The sequence below is a fragment of the Danio rerio genome, chromosome 5 (genome assembly GCF_049306965.1).
Source record: "Danio rerio strain Tuebingen ecotype United States chromosome 5, GRCz12tu, whole genome shotgun sequence".
Classification (NCBI taxonomy): domain Eukaryota; kingdom Metazoa; phylum Chordata; class Actinopteri; order Cypriniformes; family Danionidae; genus Danio; species Danio rerio.
The window spans coordinates 1,642,705-1,667,500 of record NC_133180.1 but is presented as its reverse complement, the minus strand read 5'-3'; the positions used below and the strand labels follow the sequence as shown (position 1 = coordinate 1,667,500).

The following is a 24,796-nucleotide window of genomic DNA, read 5'->3' as shown; positions in this document are numbered from 1 at the left end:
ACAAAACCCCTCCCTGCCTCCCCCCCTTATGAATATGCTAATGACTCTACTTTGGCAAAACCCAACGAAAAAGCAATGGCAAAAGCAAGCAAAAAGAGAAACTTTGAACAGTGTGAATTGGAGGTGCTGATTTCGGAGGTAGACCGGAAGAAAACGGTGTTATTTGCAAGTTTGTTCTCCAAAATTAACAACAAAAGAAAAAAATAGAGAGGGGAGAGTTTAGCTGATGCGGTTAACACAGTTGGGTCTGAAGATCATAGGTGTAAAATGTTGTAGCACCCTTAACAGTCTGGGTGGCGCAGCTTGTAAAACGCAAGTTAACATGTTTTGACACGTTCAAGCATGAACTCGCTGGTTCGAATCCAGCGTCTGATGAACTCTTTCTTCTTTTTTCCCCGCTACATATCAGATTTTGCCTACTATTTATCACGAGAAAGACAAGTAGGAATCATTAATAAGTCTGTGCATCATATTTTATTTGCACATTTATTGAATGGAAATGTTTCTGATTCACGCATGCAAATTCATCTTCAGGTGGCCCCTTTATAGCAATGTGCGTGTGGTAGATTGCTCCCATTACAATGAGAAAACAGGCGACTGCTGCAAATTGCACTTTAATGTTTGGCTGGTCAACTGTATGGTATGGAAACCTTATATACCTGCTAGATGAACCCGTCTCATACAGCAGCCATTGCAAGACTCAGACACTTTGTAGAGTGCAATTTAACACAACTGCCTCTAGGAGTCGCCAATGGAAATAAAACAATTGCGCTGCGCTCATTCCCACGTTCAGTTCATCGTTAGTAAATCCAAACGTGAGCGATTCTGAGCGTGAAACCTGACATACGCAAAGTTTTTGTGTGTACGCAGCGTTGATACATGAGGCCCCAGGGGTCTGTTCTTCGTACGTGGATTACTCAGCTGGATTTGGTTATTGACGATTTGACATGATCCAGGATCGTTTCGTTCTTCAAAGCTGATCTGAGAGTTGTTGTCATAGCAAAAGTTCTGCTAGCTCAAACCTGATCGAAAGCAGGTTTAATTCATATAAACAGGATTAGATCGGCTCAGTTCAAGCAAAGATAATACAGAAAGTATGTACCGAATTCTGATATTTTCTTACAGTAGTAGTTATATACACTTAGGAAAATACTATTTTTTTTAAAAACTATATAAAGTTATAGTTATTAATAAAATAAAGTTATATATTAATAAAACTTATGCAATCTGCACCCCCGAAATGAAAGTAGAAAGACTGCCACCTGGTGGTGCAAAGAGAAAACTTATTGATACGTACTTTTTAGATCGCTTTAGTACAATTTGTGTATGATAATAGAAACAATAAGTGACTTTTTAAAAGCAATAATAGATATGCAGTGATAAACATGATTTGACAGTTAATATGACGGTGATTTGATGCTTCATAAAAGTTGCTGACGCCTTTACCAATATCAAAATGCTTTTGTAAACATCTAGTTATTTTTACACCGGATAAAAAAACGGCTACTATAATACTACTATGGCTACTATAATAAGGAAAATCCGCTCTAACTGTAAAACTAAATAAACTGCTCGACACATGAAAGGGCCAAGCATGCAGCCCACAACAAGGTGTAAAGTTATTGCGTGTCATATTTAACAAACCGTTTACTACTAATTTGATGTAATTTTGCTCACATGGATAATTGAATATTAATCAGATGATGTCATTCCGCTGCTGTGCCGTCAGCCAATCGTTGCATTGCTGATCATGATTTCGAGGATGGATAGATCTGTCCTTCACAACACATACAGCGATCTCAGATCAGTTCATCCAGACATTTTTATCTGATTCACAAAGTTTTTTGAAGAACCAAACTAGCCAGAGATCAGTTATCAAGATCAAAAGATCCGGGATCTGCCAAATCATCTTAGATCATTCAAGCGAGCTACGAAGAACAGACCCCAATAACACATGTTTTGAGCTGCTGACAGTCATATATGTGTACTCTTTCAGTGTTTAAAGACAGACCTTAGTCTAAAGGATTGAGTTACTCGGTGTACAGTACGTTTATATCACTACAGTATTATGGGCTGAAAGATCTGCTGTAGATGCTGCTCTCCGAGTGTAAACATGTAAACACCACAATCAAACATTACCGTCATGGAAGATTTTCACTGCATTTGGTGACGGGATAGTCTATTCACACATGGCTTTCTGATGCCACCGAGTGCATCTAAGTTACTGAGGAATGCAGAGGCTTTATTTTCTCCCTTTTGCCGTTCGGTATCAAGCACTCCATTAAAACTACACTCTTCCAGCAGTGAAAACTGCAGTTAAAGTCCACCATTTAATAATACGGCAAAATATTTGATCACTGATGTCCATGTAAACACAGTCACAGTTCTCCTCTGCGTCTGTGTGTTTGTTTTGCCTCTGAAAATCAGCGCGTTCCCAAACAGACACTCCCATTTTTATGCAAATTTTTTTGCACCTTCCCTCTCTCACTCCCCCCTAAACAGAGCTGGACACGCCCACTTTCCTGACTTTTTCCAAACTAGAGGTGTGAAAACACTCTGCTGGAACGGGGGGTTTCGTGGCCCTTTAACAAAAATAAACATTAGTCAGGTTATTGCCGTAAACTAAAAATAATGTTATTTAAAATACAATTTCTGGTTATTACAGTAAACTATAAATGATGTGTTACTCGAAATACAATTACTAACTACTGAGCTTATTTATCCATTAACTCTTCCCTGCCAGTAGTTTCCTTTTTAAAGTTGCCAGCCACCGACTTGCATTTTAAGAATTCAATTGGTATTGTCTATGCCTTGGAATTTATGGGTGTTCAAGTCAAGTAATTAAAATATGTATTGAGTATTTGAGTTACGTTTCAGACCAAGTAATTAAAAATGTACTTTAAAAACTAGGTTAATGATGTAATTAGTTATTAATTACTTTTTTGAAGTCGTTTATTCAATGCTGCTCGGTGAACTTGTCTGTCTGTGTGTGCTGTGTTTCAGATTCTCTACCAGAGGAAAGTGTTGTAAATGAACCACCGGCCACTGAAGCAGAAGAACAGTGTCAAGCGGACAAGGTTGGTTTCTGCCTCTTTTCTATAGGCCTGGTTACACCTGATCCCTTCATGCCTTTTTTTCCCGATCTGATTTATGAAAACATTTACATTTGAGCACGTGAATGCATCTCCGCTAATCACATATGATTCCGACCTTCAAATCCTAGAGTTGAAGTCAGAATTATTCACCCCCCTGTTTATTTTTTCCCCCAATTTCTGTTTAACGGAGAGCAGATTATTTTAACACATTTTTAAGCATAATCATTTTAATAACTCATGTCTAATCACTGATTTATTTTATCTTTGCCATGATTACAGCAAATAAAATTTTACTAGATGTTTTTCAAGACACTTCTATACAGCTTAAAGTGACATTTAAATGCTTAACTAGGTTATTTAGGTTAACTAGCCAGGTTAGAGCAGGGGCTTAGCAACCAGGGGAATACGTCCCCCTCACGTTTAGAGACAGACCATTGAGAAACGAGTGATTAATAATAAAATGAGAAAACTTATGAGTGGATCTTATTCAGCTGCCCCCCACACACACTTTTAAAATGTCCGCTACGCTCCTGGGTTAGGGTAATTCAAGTTACTGTATAACAATGGTTTGTCTGAAAAAAAATATAGCTTAAGGGGGCTAATAATATTGACCTTAAAATGGGTTTAAAAAATGTAAAACAGCTTTTACTCTAGCCGAAATAAAACAAATAAGAATTTCTCCAGAAGAAAAAATATTAGAGGAAACACTGTGAAAATTTCCTGAATCTGTTCAACATCATCTGGGAAATATTTAAACAAGGGGGGCGAATAATTCTGACTTCAACTGTATATGCAAATTTAACTGTGTTACACTGACTTGCGTTGACATCAGATACACAGATTTTTAAAATATTATTATTTACAGAAGCGTAAGCTATATATCTTATTTGCCATTAAAACTATTTCATATGCAGGCGGATCCATGATTTCTGTTATAGGCTAAAGCCTGATTTATACTTCTGCGTCAGGTGACCGGCGTAACTCACGGCGCAGGCAATGCGCGTAGCTGTGCATTTATACTTCTGCTGCTGTCTCTGTTGGTCTGCATTAACACTTCTGAAACGCTAGTTGGCAGTGAGGTGTAAATGTTCCTCTGTGTCGAGTTTCTTCGCTGTTTTGCTTTTCCTGAACACTTCCGGGATGTACAAGTGGCTCAAACTCGCTCATTTTGAGGCAGGAACCGGCGGACGTGCAACAACTTTAACTATGAGGTAAACACAGAACAAAACTTTCCATCCGGAGCTCCTTCACGGGACTCCACACTTGTAAACAATCGCTAGCGCCATTCGCGCGGCTCTCAGTCCCGCCCAGACTTGTCAGCGCTACCAAGCTGACCAATCACAGAGCTTGCGCTACAGTTGTTGCGACGTGTAGTTACATTTTTTGAGAGGTGCACGTCAGTGACGCTGATGGCCACGGCGAAGGGCTATGCGTCAGCGCTGTAGCATACACCGGTGTTTGACGCAGAAGTATAAATCAGCCTTTAGCAAAGCATATGTTTTTGTTGTGCAGATACGTGCAAGACATCATTCAAAACTGTAAAGGATTTACATTAATTAGAGTATAACACCACACCACATCTAGAAAAAACAATTATTCTAAAAGTTATTAGACTGGAAACAAGACAAATAAGCTTTTTTTGTAGTTTTGTTTAATAATTAAAATAAAATGCAGAACACTTAAACAAAGCTGTATGTCTCCATATTCAGAACCATTAGAAACATTGGTAGACATGTCTTGTGTTTATGCCTCTATATTGTGTAAACAGACCTTTATTTATTTCTCAGCTTGACTTGTAAGGTCAACTATATGAATATGTATGTATGTATTAGGGTTGGGCGATGTTGACCAATTTGGCATTGTATGATGTCTAATGTGAAATATCACAATGGACGATGCCATCATCCTCGTAGGGTGTGGGTGGTTGTTAAATATCAATTAATTCAGAACGAAGTAATTAATTGTAGCCTACCGTTTTAACTACCTGACCCACATGGTCTTTGCTTTACACATAACCAAACCATGAATAAATACATTTATACACAAATGACCACCAGTCAATCACTTTTCTCCGCGGGACTCTGGCATGAATATGCAGTGATCTGTGTCATTATAATGGCTTTCCCCACAGCTGGTGGAGGAGACGAGAGTTTGTTTGGAGTTCACTGTAATTTGTATTGTGATTGATGATAACTTCATTATTTTATTATTATTATTATGAGGAAATAATAGCAAGTAAAGATGCTAGGGCTCGACCATTTCGGTCACATATGCACCCAAAATTTGATCTATGCCACCCTATAATATATTAGGAAGCATTTGTGCTAGTGCATACATTTTCACTGTTTTAGGAGACATTTTACAGAATTAATCTTTGCACCTAAAAATGCCAAACAGCAACAGAGTAAAACAGTTGTTATGTGAACTTGCTGAAGTAAAAAAAGTCTGCAATGCTTGCCCCGCCTTTGAGTTCTTCTTATTGGCTCACTGCTCTAGAACTGAACGCAAACGGATTGGTTAATATCAGCCGTCAATCACTCAGTCAATGCCTTCAGATTATAGGAGCTACAACTGTAAAAATGTGAAGCGCTGAAGATGAGAGAATGAAAATAACACTGGCAGATTTAGTTTTAGAAACCACCTACAGTTACTAATAATGGCACATCTTATTAGTGATCATGTGCTGAATGTTAATCCACCGTTTACACTTTTCCAAGAGTGGATAGAAGACTTCCAGTGTTTAAAGTCCGCTATAAAAATGACTAAAGCCATTCAGTGTAAAGTCTGCGGGACGGGGTTTGCAGGGAACAGCGTTTGCCACTGAGTCTACACATTTTAAGCGTGAGAGGTGCTGTATAATCCTTAAATTAATCCTCACCATGCTGTCAGCCGTGCAAGCGGCAGCTATATGTAAAATGTAACACAGCTCATGAAAAGACTGTTATTGCTATTTAGATGACATGCAAATAATAAGTTATATATCAATATAAATGTGGGGCGGAGAGATGGATCGTGATGCCAGCTCAGCATCGTGAAGTTTATCGGCCATCAACCTTAAAATGGCTTTAAAACTAGTAAAAACTGCTTTAATTCTAGCCAAAATAAAACAAATAAGACTTACTTCACAAGAACAAGTATTATCAGAGATAGTGTGAAAAATTCCTGAATAAATTCACAGAGTTATATATACAGAGTTATATATATATATATATGTATATATAAATACATTAAAAAAACTAAACAAATAGCAGCACAGTGTTCCCCTCAGATAATGTGAAAGTGTGTGTGTGTTTGCTCAGCAGACTGATGCTGCAGATGTGGATCAGCCGATCAGTGGAGCTCCAGCAGATGCCGGCAGCTCTGATTCAGTGTCTGCAGTAAAGCAGCCGGAAGCGGCTCCAGTCCAGCACCAGCTCACAGACACGGCGGCAGCAGCAGAATCCTCCAGCAGCTTCTTCTGCTATATCTGCAACATCACCTGCCATAACCAGCAGGTACCATTACACTCAACTGTTCCCTGATCACCTTTGCTGCCGCTGTTGATCGGCAGATGTGAACTAGGGGATGTGTTCATAAAACTGTATGGCCATTTAAAATAAAATACCATGATATACAATAATATAGTTATGATATATGATATGATGCATTATATATGATATGCTATTAATGATTTATATGATGTGGTACTTGATATAATGTATAGGATATGATACAATACAATATTATATATGATTTGAAATATGATGCAATATATGATATGAAATGTATGATGTAATATAATGCATATGATCAATTCAAATTTTATTTATAAAGCACTTTAAAACAACACAGTCGACCAAAGTGCTGTTAACAGAGAGTAAAACAATGTGTGATGTATCATATGCTATATTATATCTATGTTTTATATAAATATATGATATGATATGAAATGATATAATATACAATGTTATATTCATTATATATGATGCATGATATGATAAGTTACAATATATGATCCATGATATATGATATGATATCTGGTATGTTGTGTGCGCAGAATTTCCAGAGCCATATGAACGGACTGACGCACCAGCAGAAGATGATGGAGATCCAGCACATGAGTAACGCCTGTCTGGTCACATTACTGCCGCGCGTCCAGGAGTCACTGCAGGGAGCAGCTCGCAAAGACGGGTCAGACTTTAGTTCTTTCTCAAATATGATTTACGGAAGACACAGAATTTGTGTAAGATTCTGTCCATGTTCCCAAATGACGCTATCCACTGGCATGGGGAAAGGTTAAATGCGTTAAATCCTCCCAATGGGGTGAGCTTAATAATTGGGTTTTAGCTTTGAACTAACATTATTTAGCTCCCCCCATTTGCTCTTTATTTTGCTTATGTTATACATGAAAAGGGTCATATTTCGGTTATATGGGTCTCCAACATCATACTGATATGCATGCATGGTCAAAAAACACTTTCATGGTCTTATAAGCTAATCTGCGCTGATTGGACCGATGACAGCCTGTTGCGATTGGTCGACAGCGTTCAGCGCTAGACAAATGCCTAGCCGAGACAAATACCCAGCGCGGTTTGTCAAGCCCCCGGCAGACGGGCCCGCGCATTAACCTCGTGATCGTCATAACCCCCCCGCACGGGATGTATGAACGGCACTTAGCAGTACAAAATGAAACCGATAGCGTGCGCATCATTTACTGAGCGTGATTTCCGTGACTGAGCTTTTCTCCCTTCTCAGCTGTGACTAAGATCATTTCTATTTGCAGTTATTGCTGCGGCACCTCTTGCATGAAGTGTTATATGTTCTCAGGGCTTACCTGTACTCTGCTTTGCCCAAAGATCCCATCCCCAGCCAGGGGGTTGTAGTGCTCACCAGCGTGTAGCAGGCTGCCTTTGTGCCTAATAAACTGGCCTTATTTTGCACGCACCCCTGCTGTATTGTCTGCCCATTCTTACAGGTCTCATACACCTGTCTTTTCTGATCCTTCCTTTAACAAACGAATGAAAGCTGTAAGCGTGTAGACTGCTGAATCACTTATTTCCCCTCACACTTCCAGTAATATCCAGGTGAGCACAGTGTCTTCTTGACTCGTGACTTCAGGATCTGTTTGTCTGTGTTAGTGGGCGGGGCGCAGGTTTAAATTTTCCCAGGTTTGTGCCTATAACAACTATGTTTCGTAGTCACGTCACGCCGAAACGGCTAAAGACTCGTTATGAAGACGATTCATTCTAACCACTGTGAGTCGACTCTTTTTTTTAATGAATCAATAGTTTTAAAAACTGTCCGCTTTCAGATTTAAGCCTTAGCTGGATATTTCCCTTCACTTAGATCTGTATTACACACTACATGAAGCTCTTTAAAGAGCCCATATTATACATGAAATAGGGTCATATCTTGGTTGTAAGGGTCTCCAACAACAGTTTAATATACATGCAAGGTCAAAAAACACTTTCATGGTCTTATAATCTGCATTTATTTTTACCTAATTATCCCAGCGACTCCCGTATGAATCGTCCAGTGATTCATTTGTTCCCAAACCCCTCCTTAGCGCCAAGCTAATCTGCGCTGATTGGACCGATGACAGTCTGTTGCGATTGGTCGACTGCCTTCAGTTAGAGAGTGAAATGGCCAATAGCTAATCAGCAATATAAAAAGTAATCACAGTTCATGCACGCTCGATAGTGTAGGCGTGGATTTTAGCTGCCACACACACACACAAAAACACACACACACGTCCGGACGACAACGCTCCCGCTTCCGCCCGCACCCGCCAGGTTTTAGCCTGAGAACCCGCTCCGTTTTCTGCCCGCCGCGCCCGATCCCGCTAGAGCGGGGGAGAACACAACCAAAAATCACCCAGCTATACAGTCCAGACAGCCAAGATGTCTGTATAAACACACACACAGCATCAAGCACACAAAGCTCTCTCTCTCTCTCTCTCTCTCTCTCTCTCTCTCTCTCTCTCTCTCTCTCTCTCTCTCTCTCTCTCTCTCTCTCTCTCTCTCTCTCTCTCTCTCTCTCTCTCTCTCTCTCTCTCTCTCTCTCTCTCTCTCTCTCTCTCTCTCTCTCTCTCTCATACGCGCGCGTGCGCAATAACACACACACAAGCACCAAGCAGACTCTCTCTTTCTCATTCGCATAGCAATATCCGTGATATTGCTAGACAGCCCGCTCCCGTTCCAAATTAAACCCGTTACCGACCGCTCCTGCGATTTATTCGGAAATTTATTCCCGCGCCGCAGAAATCTGGCGCGGGGACAGCCGCGGGAATGCAGACCTCTACCACGGAGCTCCATACACAAAGCAGCACGCGTCGCGTTTTTAACGTGACTTTGCACACGATAAGAGAATATAGCCAGTTAACCTGATACAGTACACGCGGTTACAAGTAACAAATCACAACTAAATACATTTGCAAGCTAGTCAACGAGGCAACAACTTTAACCGCACGTACTTACACTTGAGAAAGGTAGGAAGAAACCCATCCTGACATGTCCATCAGTAAGTTACTCTTTACTGATCCTTCCTTTAACAAACGCAGATGAAGTATTCTTTGTAGCATGTAGCTTCCAGAAGTTTCCAGTAGTTTCCGACTGCTTGGCTATAATGCTGATGTTTCATCTTTGGGTAGAGACTCAATATATCCATCTGCTGTGTGACTTCAATCGACCGGCATGTTTGTGTGCGTGTATGTGTGTGTGTCTGGGTTTCTGCGTCAGAGGGCGGGGCCTCAGGTTTGAAATCTCCCGGGTTTGCGCGTGCACGTGAATAACTTGGTTTCGTTCGTACGTCATGGCGAAACACCTAATGAATCGGTATCAAGGCGACTCGTTTGAAGCACTATGAGTCGACTCTTTTATAGATGAATCAACCGTTTTAAACACTGTACACTAACAGATTTAAGCCTAAGCTGGATACTTCACTTCACTTAGAGCTGTGTTACACACTACATGGAGGGGAATTTTCAAAAACCCATAATATGGGCTCTTTAAGGAAAAACTCACTTAATTTTGACACCTTATTTCTGAAAACCTTTTTTTTTTTTGCTTGTCAAGACAAAATGCTTTAAGAATGTTTAGATATTTGGACAAGCAAGACAAGAACCAAGTAAGAAAAACTGAAAAGTTAAATTTGCTCAAATAATGCATTGAGAGGACATTTAGAGTGCTTTCACACCTGCCTTATTTAGTTGGATTGAATCGCACTAGAGTTTGTTTCCCCTTTTGGTGCGGTTGGTTTGGGCAGGTGAGAATGCATCAATCGTACTCGAGTGCGCACCAAAAGCGGACCAAATAAGCGTACTGAGACCTGCTTGAAGAGGTGGACTCGGTACGCTCTCAAACCAACCCTGGAGCGGTTCGTTTGTGCTGAGAATATGATCCGTACTAAAACAGGTCCAACCGCAAAAAGCACTGCACCTTTTGGACTAATCCAGCTACCGTAGGCCGATTCGCTGTGCATTTTGGGATATGGAGGAAAATATTTGTTGACAGAGCTTTACCAACAGAGAGAGAGAGAGAGAGAGAGAGAGAGAGAGAGAGAGAGTAACATTACCTCAAGGATCGTTGGTAATATTTCCGGAAGATGAGCATGTCGCAGTTTAGCTAAATTAATTCACACCTCCTCCTGAAGTGACGAGTGATGCATTAAACACTGTTTTCCAGCCGTGGCCGTGCTTCATTTTCATAATGTCTAGTTTGTCTAAAGCAAGGATACAATCAGCCAGCGCAGTCGTCCCTCCAGAGTAAAAGGTTTTGTTTACCTGCGGGAGTTCACTGGCATTTTCCCGCACGAGAATTCTGACCAATCAATAAGCAGTTTAGGAAATATATTCAACAACATCTGGCCAATGAGAGATGTGGATTTTGTCAGATGACTGCATTTTGGTTCGTTTCATCTGGTTCGGACTAAAGCCAGCAGTGTGGTGTGAAAACGACCCAAAGACGGCAGAAAATGCAACAATGTATCATTTATTACCCTTGATGCGGACCAAATGAAGTGAACAGCAGATGTGAAAGCACCCTTAGTTTCTGCTGCTTATATACATATCTACATATACCACAGAAACGGTATAACAAAAAAACTTGACTTTTCGTCAGGTGACCGGCGTAACTCACGGCGCAGGCAACGCGCGTGGCTGTGCATTTATACTTCTGCGCGCTGTCTCTGTTGATCTGCATTAACACTTCCGAAACGCTAGTTGGCAGTGAGGTGTAAATGTTCCTCTGTGTCGAGTTTCTTCGCTGTTTTGCTTTTCCTGAACACTTCCGGGATGTACAAGTGGCTCAAACTCGCTCATTTTGAGGCAGGAACCGGCGGACGTGCAACAACTTTAACTATGAGATAAACACAAACCAAAACTTTCCATCCGGAGCTCCTTCACGGGACTCCACTCTTGTAAACAATCGCTAGCGCCATTCGCGCGGCTCTCGGTCCCGCCCAGACTTGTCAGCGCTACCAAGCCGACCAATCACAGAGCTTGCGCTACAGTAGTTGCGACGTGTAGTTACATTTTTTGAGAGGTGCACGTCAGTGACGCCGATGGCCACGGCGAAGGGCTATGCGTCAGCGCCGTAGCATACGCCGGCGTTTGACGCAGAAGTATAAATCAGCCTTAAACCGCAGCAACCCTGAAACTGGTTATCATCCCATGCCTAGTGTGCGTCCCTAATTGTTTTAATTTTTTTCCCCCATTTGTGAACTGGTCATCTGCAGTGAGAAGAGGCCTGGTCTGCAGAGATGGTGCTCCACCTGCCAGACTCACTTCACCAGCAACGTCATGGAGCACCGCAGAACCAAGGAGCACAAGGTGAGCGGGAAGCTGTAAAGTGGCACACAGTTGAAGTCAATATTATTCACCTTCCTGTGATCTTTGTCAAATATTTCGCAAATGATGCTTATTAGACTCAGGAAGTTTTCACAGTGTTTCCTCCAGAGGTGGGAGTAAGTCACACATGTGCAAGTCTCAAGCCATTACCTTCAAGTCTCAAGCAAGTCATTTTTTGTCAGACTTTCATCACTAGTGAATCAGATGGCTTTCTGCTCAGGGGAATGTGTGTGCTTACTTTAAAGTAATTAAAATATTATACTATTAATTAAACGAGACCCTAAATGACAAAACCAATCTTAAAGGGCACATGTAAATTTTTTTTAGGGGAATAAAAACAGAATATCTTTAAAAATGTTCATAAATAATCATATTTACAAGATTTAAACATGTAGATTATTTAAGGAAGGCTATTGCTTTGATTACTAATGGTGTAGGTATATTTTGCAGCAAGTTTAAATGAGTAAGGAGAGAGGATTTTCCACTACATCGATCACGGATGTTTGGTTAAAATAGGCGGATACAAAACAGTGTAGAAGAATGATAATAACTGTAAAAAATGTGTCACTAAATATACTTAGACCGAGTCAGACTAAATAGTACAAACTTTGATCAGCCGTCTTGTTTTGTAATCTTTAAACCATTTTTCCATTGTTGATCACCGCATTCTGATGGCTGAATGGCAAAAGAATCGTTCAAAAGAATCGTTCAAAAGAATCGTTCAAATGAATTGTTCAAATGAATCTAATGAATCATTTATAGCGTTTTTTTCATAGACTGTAAAATATATGGACGTAGTATCCGTGACGTCACCCATAGGTTTCTAAAGAGCGCAAAAGAAGCCACAAGTAGGCGCGGCCAACCGTCGCCATTTTGTTCGCGCGTCATCACACCAACGTCGGGATACCAAACATGGGCAAAGAGGCGGAGAGGGGGCGGAGCTACAGACGCATGCTGCATTTTGCTTGGACCTGGTTCAGACACCTGGTTTACTTTGGGAGAACGCTTAATACTTTATCACCTGCGACTCGTTTGTGTTCTGACCACTTGTGCTTGGTTGTACACTATATCAATAAAGTGTTTAGACTTTTAAAAACACTGCTGTAACACATTGAGCCACTAAACATTGTTCTTATGACGTTTTTCAACAGGAGGAAAACGCGAATTACATCCAAACACTTCAGATATAGTCTGTGTTAGCTAATGTAAGACTATTGATGATCTCCAGCATAACACTGTATGACAACACTTCAGATGACTGTTCTAGAGCCTACAGCTAATCAATTCGTCAGATTCTGGAGTGCATTACAGCTCTAAATATAAATATAAACGATAAATGATCTTAAATAAAACAAATACATGTATAGAGATGGTATATGAGTATATAACTGTACTCACATGGGAAACGGAGGCCACGTGAATGGTTTGTGAGCACAATTAAGTGCACTCAGCATGTCATTCCATCAAATAATTGTAGGAAACAAGTCCAAAAGGCAGTTGACTGTGTAAAGCCACATAAAACAACACAGAAATACGATAAATATGCCGAGTTCAGTGGCTAATCTGCAGGATTCAGCTGAGGTGACGTGACGGCGACCAACGAGACCTAGCTGTCACTCAAGTGGCCACGCCCTTAATTATGCAAACTTAATATAACTTAATATAAAGGAAACGGATGAGTTATAAAAAAAATTCACCCCCTCACAGTTGTCATGAAGGGTAATATTAGCTGTATTGACCAAAATCTTTCTTTGTAGCAGGCTGTAAACACCTTTATTTCTTCTGTAAAGTTGGCCATTCTAACAGTGGGCTCAATTGAAATTTGCTCTGTTTTGGAGCCAGGAGCGGCCAGGACTAGCGGAATTTCGGATGAATTGCAGTTTTAGTTACTTCCGTATTGGCTTCCTGAGGGAGAGCGGGAGGTTGCCGCTTGGTTTTTTTCTGAAACAAATGATCCAGTCCAGATCCAGTTAATACTGTGCATGCGTGACTTAGAACTTTCGGTTTTGTTTTTAAATGCATAATATATAACAAACGGTTGCGTATTTAGGTTTTTTTTCAAGTCATTTAACTCCAAGTCAAGTCTCACGTCATGACAGCCAAGTCCGAGTCAAGTCGAGTCTTTTTTGGATATTTGTCAAGCAAGTCTCAAGTCCTAAATTTTGTGACCTGATTTCCTCTAATATTTGTTCTTCTGAAGAAAGTCTATTTGTTTTATTATGGCTAGAATAAAAGCAGTATTTAATTGTTTTTTAAGCCTTTTTAAGGTCAATATTATTCGCCCCTTAAGCTATATTAGTGTTGGATTGTCTCCAGAATAAACCACTGTTATACAATGACTTGCCTAATTACCCTAACTTTACCCTAATTACCCTAGTGAAGCCTTTACATGTCACTTTAAGCTGAACACTAGTGTCTTGAAGAATATCTAGTCTAATATTATTTACTGTCATTATGGCAAAGAGAAAATAAATAAGCTATTAGAGATGAGTTATTAACACTATTATGATTAGAAATGTGCTGGAATAATCTTCTCTCATTTAAACAGAAATTAGGGAAAAAATATACAGGAGGGCAAATAATTCTGACTTCAACTGTATGTTAAAATGAAGCAACATACTTATTTTAATCTTTAAAAATATATATAATATAAATAATTTTTGTTAACTTCCAGTTGCAACCATATCCGATCTAGCAACACCCGAGTTCCTTCTCCTCCGTCGTGTTATAACAGTAAATAAAATAGTTGTCATGCTAACTTTCTCGCAACAGTTGCCCCTCCCCGAGCTCTTCTGATTGGTTCACTTCTGTGAACTGACAGTGAGCTGTGCTGTGTGTAAAGGTTGAAGATCTTTTAACTTGACATGCCATCTTAAAAAAGCGGATCTTCAAAAGAAGCTGGTGTATCAGTCAAACACATCTGTTTACATTGAGCAACAATAGAACAGTAGCGCAATGCAAAGGGAAAACGCATTCTGTGAACGGCCCCTTAGTGATGCACAGCCCACATCAGACACTGTGGACAGGTGATGTAAACAGAAGATCCTGCAGCCGATTGTAATAAAGGTGTGTTTATGTGTGTGTGTGTGTGTGTGGGGGTGCAGCGCTTCAGTCGCTCCTCCAGCAGCAGTTGTACCGTCTGTAAGCTGAACTTCAGGACGGCCAGAGAGTTTGTGGAGCACATGCAGTCGGCGGAGCACAAGCAGAGAGTCCAGCAGGTCTGAGCTTGGTTTTTCATAAGGAAATGATGCTTTAAAAATATCAGTACAAGATCAGAAATGCTTTTTTGCACATTTTTAGTCTCAACCTAAAACTTGTGTGCACAATTATGATTAGTGCTGCACGGTACATGGTTTCAGTGTCTATATCGTAATGTGGTCATTCGCAATAGTTACATCGCAGCATATGCAGTGTTCAGTCTGGATTATAGTTTATCTTTAGCATGTTTGTGAGTAATGTGACTAACAATTTTAAAACCATTCAGCCATAAAAATGTACCAGATTTTGATCTATGCTTGTAGATTGTTTATTATATTTTGTGCAAATGCACTCTTGTACAGAAACATCCCAATCAATCTAAAATGATCAGCTTTTTCCAAGTAGATTTACAGTGCATCTGGAAAGTATTGACAGCGCTTGACTTTTCCACATTTGTTTATGTGACAGCCTTATTCCCAAAATGGATTAAACTTATTTATTTCCTCAACATTCTGCACACAATCCCCCATAATGACAATGTGAACAAAGAGTTTTTGAATTTGTTGCAGATTTATTCAAAATAAAAGCTGTAAAATCACCTGTACATCAGTATTCACAGCGTTTCAATACTCTATTGATGCACCTTCGTCAGCGATTACAGCCTCAAGTCTTTCTGAATATGATGCCACAAGCTCTGCACAGCTGTCCTTGGGAATGTTTGCCCATTCCTCTTTGCAGGACCTCTCAAGCTCTATCAGGTTGGATGGGAAGCGATGGTGTACAGCCATTTTCAGATCTATCCAGAGATGTTCAATAGGATTTAGGTCTGGGCTCTGGCTGGGCCACTCAAGGACATTCACCGAGTTGTTGTTGTGCCACTCCATTGATATTTTGGCGGTGTGCTTTGGGTCATTGTCCTGCTGGAAGATGAAGCATCGCCCCAGTCTGAGGTGGAGAGCACTCTTGTGCAGGTCTTCATTCAGGATGTCTCTGTACATTGCTGCATTCATCTTTCCCTCTATCCTGACTAGTCTTCCAGCTCCTGCTGCTGAAACACATCCCCACAGCATGATGCCAACACCACCATGCTTCACTGTAGGGATGCTGTTAGCCTGGTGATGAGCGCTGCCTGCTTTTCTCCAAACGTTACGCCTGGCGTTCACTCCAAAGTGTTCAGTTTGAGTCTCATCAGAGCAGAGAGTTTAGTTTCTGATGGTCTGAGAGTCCTCCTTGTGGCAAACTCCAGGCGGGGAGTGTCTTCCGTCTGGCCGCTCTACCGTACAGGCCTGATTGGTGGATTGCTGCACAGATGGTTGTCCTTCTGTAAGGTTCTCCTCTCTCCACAGAAGAGCGCTGGAGCTCAGACAGAGTGACCATCGGGTTATTGATCACCGCCCTGACTAAGGCTCTTCTCCCCCGATCACTCAGCTTAGATGGCCGGCCAGCTCTGGAAGAGTCCTGCTGGTTAAACATCTTCCACTGACGGATGATGGAGGCCGCTGTGCTCATTGAACTTTCAGAGCAGCAGAAATGTTTCTGTAACCTTCCCCAGCCTTGTGCCTCCAGACAATCCTGTCTCTGAGGTCTACAGGCAGTTCCTTTGTCTTCATGCTTGATTTGTGCTTTGACATGCACTGTCAACCCTGAGCCCTTATATAGACAGGTGTAGCCTTTTCAGACCATCTCTTATCAACCAAGACTTTTGAGGAAATAAATGAATGTAATCCATTTTGGAATAAGGCTGTAACATAAAAAATGTGGAAAAAGTGGAGCGCTATCAATACTTTCCAGATGCACTGTATTCTAGTAAAAGAAACTGATCTGCATTAAATAGATCAGTTTAAAATGATTTAATGCAAGATCAAATATAACAAATTTATTTGCGTTCAGTGCATATTAGATGCATGTGTCTTTACTTCAAATAACTTACAGGTGAAATAATGTTAAATGTAACAAAAATGAAGCAGCACACTTATTTTGAGCTGTACTTGTTTATATATATATATATATATATATATATATATATATATATATATATATATATATATATATATATATATATATTTAATCGCATTAAAAGAACAATTTAATTTGACCCAATATATGTGTGTTTATTTATATATATATATATATATATATATATATATATATATATATATATATATATATATATATATATATATATATATATATATATATATATATATATATATGTGTATGTATGTATTTATTATGTGTATGTGATACACACACATACATAGGAACAAAACTAATGTTAGATATATAAATTTAAATGAAATTTGAATCATACACACACACACACACACGCACACACATTTTATTGCTAAATATAAATATTTTCTCAAATATATGCACACCTGTGTGTATTTATGTATACATACATACTATTACACACACTTAAATCATGCCCGAAAAAAAACTTGTATTTTGGATGTGATTAACTTTTGCCCAGCACTGTTATAGACAGAGATAGATAGCTAGATTGATGGATAGAGAGAGAGAGAGAGAGAGAGATGGGATTGTGATTCACCAAATGATTCTTGTTCTGATAGCGGCAGACAATAGAGTCACACACAGTAAAAGTGCATTATAGTGATTTTTTTCCCCTCTAAATTGTTGCACTTGTATTATTATCAATTTTTAAATGATTCCTTTTCTGATTCTTGAAAAGCCCTTTACATCATTGTCTTACAGAAAATATAAACATATAGATATGGTCACATTAACATGACAAATAAATGCTTTGACTAGCACTCTGGCAGTGCTCTAATGGAGTGAGTTTTGTTGTTTGTCAGCTGTGGAAGGAGTCTGGCTCCGGTTCTGTAGAGGAACTGAACACTGTGATGTTACTGGGAGAAGACGATGGAGAATTCTGCAGCGACGATGAGCGCGAGGATGAGGAGAACGGCAAGGTGGGTGTGTGTTTTCTGCTCTCTAACTCATTACGCCTGCAGTAGAGCATCAGCGGTTAATTGAAATGAAATCGTTGGGTTGGTCTTCTGTAGTAATGCTAGTATCTTGCAAAATAAAATGTCTGTGTGTGTGTGTGTTCGTCTTCCAGGAGGGTCTTTCTGCACAGATGGAGGTCACAATGGAAGATCTGGATGAAGACGAGGAGTTTGACTCAGACACAGTGTATGGTGAGTAATAAACACAAAATAATATTAATATGAACAGGGTAAGCGAAATAAACTTCTTTCAAAGGGAAAACAGCATTATTTTGCTTTCCCCATTCCCCCAAAACAACATTATTTTGCTTATTTTATTTTATTTTTTTACTGCAAAAATAAGTGCATTTATATATAAAAGTAAGTCAAACAGCAAAAAATTTGAGTGGCGCCAAATAAAAGAAAGCAATATAACAAATAGCCCAAAACTAGCTGAAAATGACCCTCGAAACTACCTTACAGAAAATAAACAAACAAAATATCTTCATTTGCACCAAGAGGCAACCTCCCGCTCTCCCTCGTGAAGCAAATACGGAAGTACAGAAATCCCAGAAGGGATGGAACATTTTTTATTTTTATTTTTTTTAAAGACTTTCTACTTTTAAACTTTTGTGACAGAAATAAAGCATTTAGAATTTAAAGCATTTAAAGCAATAAAACATTTATATATATATATATATATATATATATATATATATAAATAATGATAAATAGCATGACAATAATAACAGCAACAATATTAAATAAAAAGGAGTAAATAAAATAATAATAGTAAAAAATAATAATAATAAAAAAATAAATAAAAACATGATAAAAGTGGGGGAGGGGGGGGAATAAAAAGGGGGGGGGGTTGGAGAAGGTGATGTCAATGAATGAACAAACTTAGAAGCGACTGAAAGTAAGTTATGAGGGGTTGCCATTTATCATAAAAAGATGTGTAATTGGCAGAGCGAGAGCATCTGATCTTTTCTACCTTCAGAAAGTACATGGTGTCCACAAGCCACTGTGAAACACTTGGTGGTTTAGTCGACTTCCACAGAAATAAGATCCGACGTCTAGCTAATAATGAGGTAAAGGCAAGTACCTCATATTTTGCTTTTTTTAAGGAAAAACTCACATCATTATTTCTCTAAACAACACTATATTTTTGCCCATCTAGAAAAGGCGCCTTTTAATTTGAGTTTGGACTAAAAACAAGACAAAAACTCTGAGTTAGAACATATGTTTTGCAGTGTATCGTGTGAAGTATTCACGTTTGTTATTAAATTAATTGAAATGCAGTGCCAATGATGCAATTACTGCTTAGCAAGTCACCCAAGTCACTATAGAATAATCATCGTCTGCATGTGTGATTTGTAACCCTGTGTTTGGTTGTTGTCATCAGGATCTAGTTTTGTGGTTCCTGTGTCCGGGTTTCTCTGTCGACTCTGTGATCAGTTTTATCACTATGAGTCTTCGGCTCGACACGCTCACTGCAAGACCCTCAAACACTTCCAGAATCTGAAGGTAGGCCCAAGATAATGCTAACAAAGGAAAAACACAACATCTGTGGTAGTTTTTAACTGGATAACTTTGTATTTTGTCTATTAAGAGACTACGCTTTCCTACCCTTCACAGGTTTTTATTGCAATCCGTGTTTTAGGTGTATTAGGATAATATTATGACATGTGCTGAGTGTGGTATGAGCTGAAGCTAATTACATTTAGGAGCGAAATATAAGGCATGCATGCATACAGTGGTGTGAAAAAGTTTGTGTCACACTTTAATATTTCAGATCATCAATAATTTAAATATTAATCAAAGTAAACGCATCATGCAGTTTGGAAACAAAGCTTTTTATTACTAAGGGAAAACCCGAAATCAGTAATTCACACCATTGTATGTATGTATGTATATATATATATATATATATATATATGTATGTAGGTGTATATATATATATATATATATATATATATATATATATATATATATATATATATATATATATATATATATAATTGTATATATATTTATACAACAGTTCTGTCTGGATTTCGAATCTGATTGGCTGATAGCTGTGATATATTTAAGTAATATCAGCATCCGTACAGCCTCTTTACCCTTTGTGTATTACTCCGCCCACATACAGTCAGCAACAAGCAGAGACACTACAGTTTGACAAATATTACTGCTGTTAGACAACCAAATATACTTTTGAGGCTTTTTTAGTGGAGAATGTAGTTGTTTAGATTGCAACTATGCAGTTTATTTGCAAGAATAGTGCCTATTTTAAAATATTTACAATTTCTAAGAGAGCTCGTCGGCGACAGTTGACGTTTTCTATCCACAAGATAGCGACAGAACCGCATAATAAGCCCTAACGCTTAGAAGATACAACAGTCTGATTTCTAACTACAGCAGATCAAATCAATATTAAACTGGTAAGCACACCTGCCAACACTTTTTGGGTGGGTGTATCCTTTTTATGGGTGTATCCTGTATTTCAGTCTCCCGCAAACATCCCGTTTTTATTTCCTTCTAAAAAAACTTTTAAGCGAAGTATGCATGTGTTTAGAGTTATTCCTTATCGCAAACACAACAGCAGTCTGGTAACGTTAGTGGATTCGTTGTTATGATTCGGGGTTAATTATTGTGAAATCCCGATTGCAACAGAGAAATACTGTAGACTGTAACACTGTAAGAAGATATCTCTGCAGACTGATGGCATTTCATGTCATGTTCAGCCTTATAACCTTAAAATATAAGCAATATCAGCAGTTTTGTCTTCACTTTAGACAGAGTAATTGAAACACTAGCTCTACAGTGACGTTGGTGAATAGGTAACGGCTTCTGCTGTTCTGACGTCAGCTGCAGATGTGAATGAATGGCGGAAGAAAGTAGTTCCTAATAAAAAAAAGGGTTTTTAGACTCTGTGTTTGATTTTCTTATTTATATACAGGATTGTGATGTTGAACTGTTATAAACGCAATATCACACTCGTAGCAGTGCAATATGGCTGTATATCAGCACTGGTGGGACGCTAAGGCACTTGGCCTACGGCCTCATGCCAACGCACACCTCCCACCAGTGCTTATATACAGCCATATCGCACTGCTACTCGTGTGATATTGCTGTATATATTATATATATTTACGTGTGTGCATGTTTTATGTCTGTGCATACTTTCTATAGGTGTAATATGCTTAGTACAGTAAACACTGCTTAGTAAATGGCTCCTAAACCCAACCCTCACAAGAAACCTGTGGGAATTTTGAATGTGAAAAACATTGTTATTATTGCATTACAATCAAAATCAGAAAATGTATTATTAATCAACTAATTAATTACTAACTCATCACTAATATCTTTATTAGTTACAGTTATTATATATAAGCATAGTTAACCTGCAGTGATATAGTATTTAGGTGATGTCTGTGTGTACATGTTCAGTGAAGTGTATTTGGGTGGTAAGTGTAATTGTTGTCCTCAGAGTCCTTGATAGTTGGCATCGTCTCTTCACAGAGGACATAAAGCATACAAGTGTTTTTTTTAGAAGTGCCTGGTGCATTAAGACAGGACGAGTGTGTCTTACGGGTGGTTTGTCAAGCCCACTCACCTGCATGGAGCACAATATGATGCATTGAGTGTATGCTTTACTAAAAAGATAGGCCTTTAAGTATATCTGAGCCTTGGATATTATAAGGAAGGCTATTCTAGAGTTGAGGAGCCATATATGAGAAGGCTCGACCTCCTTTAGTGGACTTTCCTATTCTGGGTACTAACAGAAGAGTTTTGAGATCTTAAAGAGCGAGTTGGATTGTAGGGAGATTGGTTAGATTAACAGGAGCTTGATTATTTAAAGCATTATAGATGAGAAGCAATATTTTATAATCAATTTATATTATACCCCTCACTATTCTCCACTGAAGGTCTTCGAGATCTTTTCTAAATGGGAGGTTTATAATAGAGCGATGGAGTGCAAAGAACGCTGTGGACTGCTTTTTTTAATAAAGGGAGGAGCTGCTTTATGTTCCGCCTCTCTTCCTTTGTCAAACTTTGAGTAAAACTGCACATTTCAAAGCACTTCACAAGCTTTAATGATGCTGGTTTTGTGATTTGTGCAGCGTTATAAAGCCTTAAAGAAGCATGAAGACTCGGGTTCAACCTCAGCAGAAGCAGCAGAAGAAGTAGCAGTAGCAGCAGCAGAGGGACTCCTCATCGCAGAAGAAAGCTCTGTGGATCCGTCAGCGTCCCCGATCACCAACACCAGCAGTACACCACCACAGCAGGAGGAAAAACTGGAGCCGGAGGAGACTCTGAAGCCAGAACCAGAACCGGAGTCGGAGCTGGAAGAGAAACTAGAGCCGGAGCCAGAGCTGGAGGAGAGGAGCAGTGAACGCGGCCGCGGCAGGACCTCAGCCAAGAGGAGAGGACGAGGAGGACGGCGGCGCTGACACGCAGCACAGGACCTCAGTGAAAGCACCCTCAGCTGTCCCTCCATTAGGGTTCGTGCCACACTCTCGACCTCTGACCCTGTTTGTACAGTAGTGTTTTAATGAGCACAAGCAGCTCCGCTCCAGAGGAGGACGAGGAGGATGATGATGTGCGCTTTAGTGTTTCATGTATATCAGGACGCCATACTGAACCACACACACACACGTCCAAGTCACACCGTACACCAACAATAATCATGGAAGAACAGTTTTTCAGCAGTTTTCACTGTGTATATTAAATATAAACAAGTGTGTGTGTGTGTGTGTGTGTGTGAATACTTCTTTTGCAAAAACAATCATGAATGCATTAATATTATTATTATTATTATGATGATAAGTCACGTATTTAATGTGATTTATGAATGTCTGTTTTTGCAAATGAACTCTTCACATCGTGTGTCTCTTTTTCAATGTTTATATATATTGAAATGTACACGCAAACACACGCACACACATGACACTCATATACACACGCTCTGAAAGCATGCGGAAAAATATACAAGCGAACTGAGGCTTGTCTTGGGACCATTGAGTTTTAAGAACCGTTGTCCTAACAATTGAATGTGCATTAATGTCAGCTAACATACACACTCAAACACACACACTTTACCTTTAATACAGGACCATTAATTCAGATATAAACCCTCAGAGAACACACACGCCCCAGCTGAACCCTGCATCAAACCCCAGAAGCTGTTCGGATCTAAGCCAGGGGTGTCCAAACTCAGTCCTGGAGGGCTGGTGTCCTGCACAGTTTAGCTCAGACACACCTGCCTGGAAGTTTCTAGTAGACCTAGAAAGAGCTTGATTAGCTGCTTCAGGTGTGTTTAATTGGGGTGGGAACTAAAATATGCAGGACACCGGCCCTCCAGGACTGAGTTTGATCTGATCTAAACTCTAGAATGAAGCCGCTAGATTGACACCGACATCACTGTTAGGATTAGTGTTTAGCAGTAGCTCATTTCTGTCTCCAGCAGGTGTGTGTGTGTGTGTGTGTGTGTTCTGCTCAATATCTCATTAAACAGAAGGAGAAACGTTCTGCATAGAGAAAATGAAGCCGTTTTTACACCGTTGTGACATTTTATTTGTCGTTTTCATGAAATGAAGCACATTTTTCCCCTCATTTCTCATTGCATAATGAAGATGTTGCATATTAAATATTAATTCTAAACATCTGACTGCATTATTGTAGTGGGAATGAGGTTTCATCATCTAATATTGAAAGATGTGCAGAATTATCATAATGAAAACGCGAGTAAAGCCATTCATATACTACATTATAACTGTAATATTGACCCTAAACATCACTGCAAGGAGATCCTTTGGGAGTAGAGATGTGCAGAATGATCATGAAGCCGTTCCCGGGACCTGAATGTGCCTCATTAGTTTGTGTAGGAGTTGTGTGTTTTTGTTGTTTACTTTAGTTTTCCTCTGGATTGTGAAGACGCTGCAGATGTGTCTGTGAGGTCAGTAGTGCTGCTCTTTAGTTCACGTTTGATCTGAATGTTGTGGAGTGCGTGTGCGCGTGCGTGCGTGTGTGTGTGTGTGTGTGTGTATTAGCAGTGCCCGGATGCCTCTGGGTTTTCTTTGAGTTGTGAAAGCAACACTGGAAACAGCAGCAGCATTAACAAGTGCTGATGAGCTTCACATTTACTCAGAATGCATCAGTCCACAGGTTGCATTTCATCCCAAAATCAAACAGCACTCTACACTCAGCTCAATAAAGATCATTTAGGACCATGTATGATCTTTTGAATCTCCTGCCAAACTTAAGTGTGCAAGTTTTTGCATTGTTTCTTTGTTTTCAAGGCCCATCTTAAAAATGTCCTGTTTTGTAGCTTCATTGTTCTAATCTGGTATTTTTAAGGCTTCAAATATGCTTTTTGTCCTATTTAAGACCAATAAAATAATATTAAATAAACAACTAACTTCATATTTTTAAATTCTTTATTTCTTATTTTTCTCTCTATTTGAGTGGTTACTTTATTGCTTGCAAAATGTCCTCAAAATGTCCTTTAAAATGTCCTCTCAAAATATTCAAAATATCCTCCCAAAAATGTCCTTGCAGAATATCCAAAATGTCCTCCCAAAATATTCAAAATGTCCTCCCAAAACCTCCTCGCAGAATATCCAAAATGTCCTCCCAAAATGTCCTCTTAAATTGTCCTCCCAAAATGTCCTTGCAGAATATCCAAAATGTCCTCTTAAAATGTCCTCCCAAAATGTCCTCCCAAA

General features: G+C 39.4%; 2 protein-coding genes across 41 annotated transcripts in view; both read left to right on the top strand.

Annotated features, from left to right (window-relative positions):
• The window catches only part of rabepk (Rab9 effector protein with kelch motifs), a 373,763-nt gene extending 360,862 nt beyond the window's left edge, over positions 1-12,901 (top strand). The window contains exon 6 of the transcript XR_012405840.1: positions 12,739-12,901. The gene's annotated coding sequence lies outside the window, so the exon portion shown is untranslated. The remainder of the gene's footprint in view (positions 1-12,738) is intronic.
• ciz1a (cdkn1a interacting zinc finger protein 1a) overlaps positions 1-24,504 on the top strand; it is a 36,444-nt gene extending 11,940 nt beyond the window's left edge. For 11 of the 40 annotated variants that reach the window (XM_073949715.1, XM_073949713.1, XM_068221082.2 and 8 more), the window contains exons 8-16: positions 3,004-3,077; positions 6,395-6,589; positions 7,132-7,265; positions 11,808-11,901; positions 15,024-15,137; positions 17,934-18,050; positions 18,200-18,278; positions 19,471-19,592; positions 22,193-24,504. In XM_073949715.1, the coding sequence (XP_073805816.1) occupies positions 3,004-3,077; positions 6,395-6,589; positions 7,132-7,265; positions 11,808-11,901; positions 15,024-15,137; positions 17,934-18,050; positions 18,200-18,278; positions 19,471-19,592; positions 22,193-22,522 (1,259 nt within the window). In that variant the 3' untranslated portion in view covers positions 22,523-24,504. Of the gene's footprint in view, positions 1-3,003; positions 3,078-6,394; positions 6,590-7,131; positions 7,266-11,807; positions 11,902-15,023; positions 15,138-17,933; positions 18,055-18,199; positions 18,279-19,470; positions 19,593-22,192 lie in introns of all 40 variants that reach the window. The other 29 variants (XM_073949721.1, XM_073949716.1, XM_073949717.1 and 26 more) reach the window with 8 other exon arrangements.
• Positions 24,505-24,796: the final 292 nt, after the last annotated feature.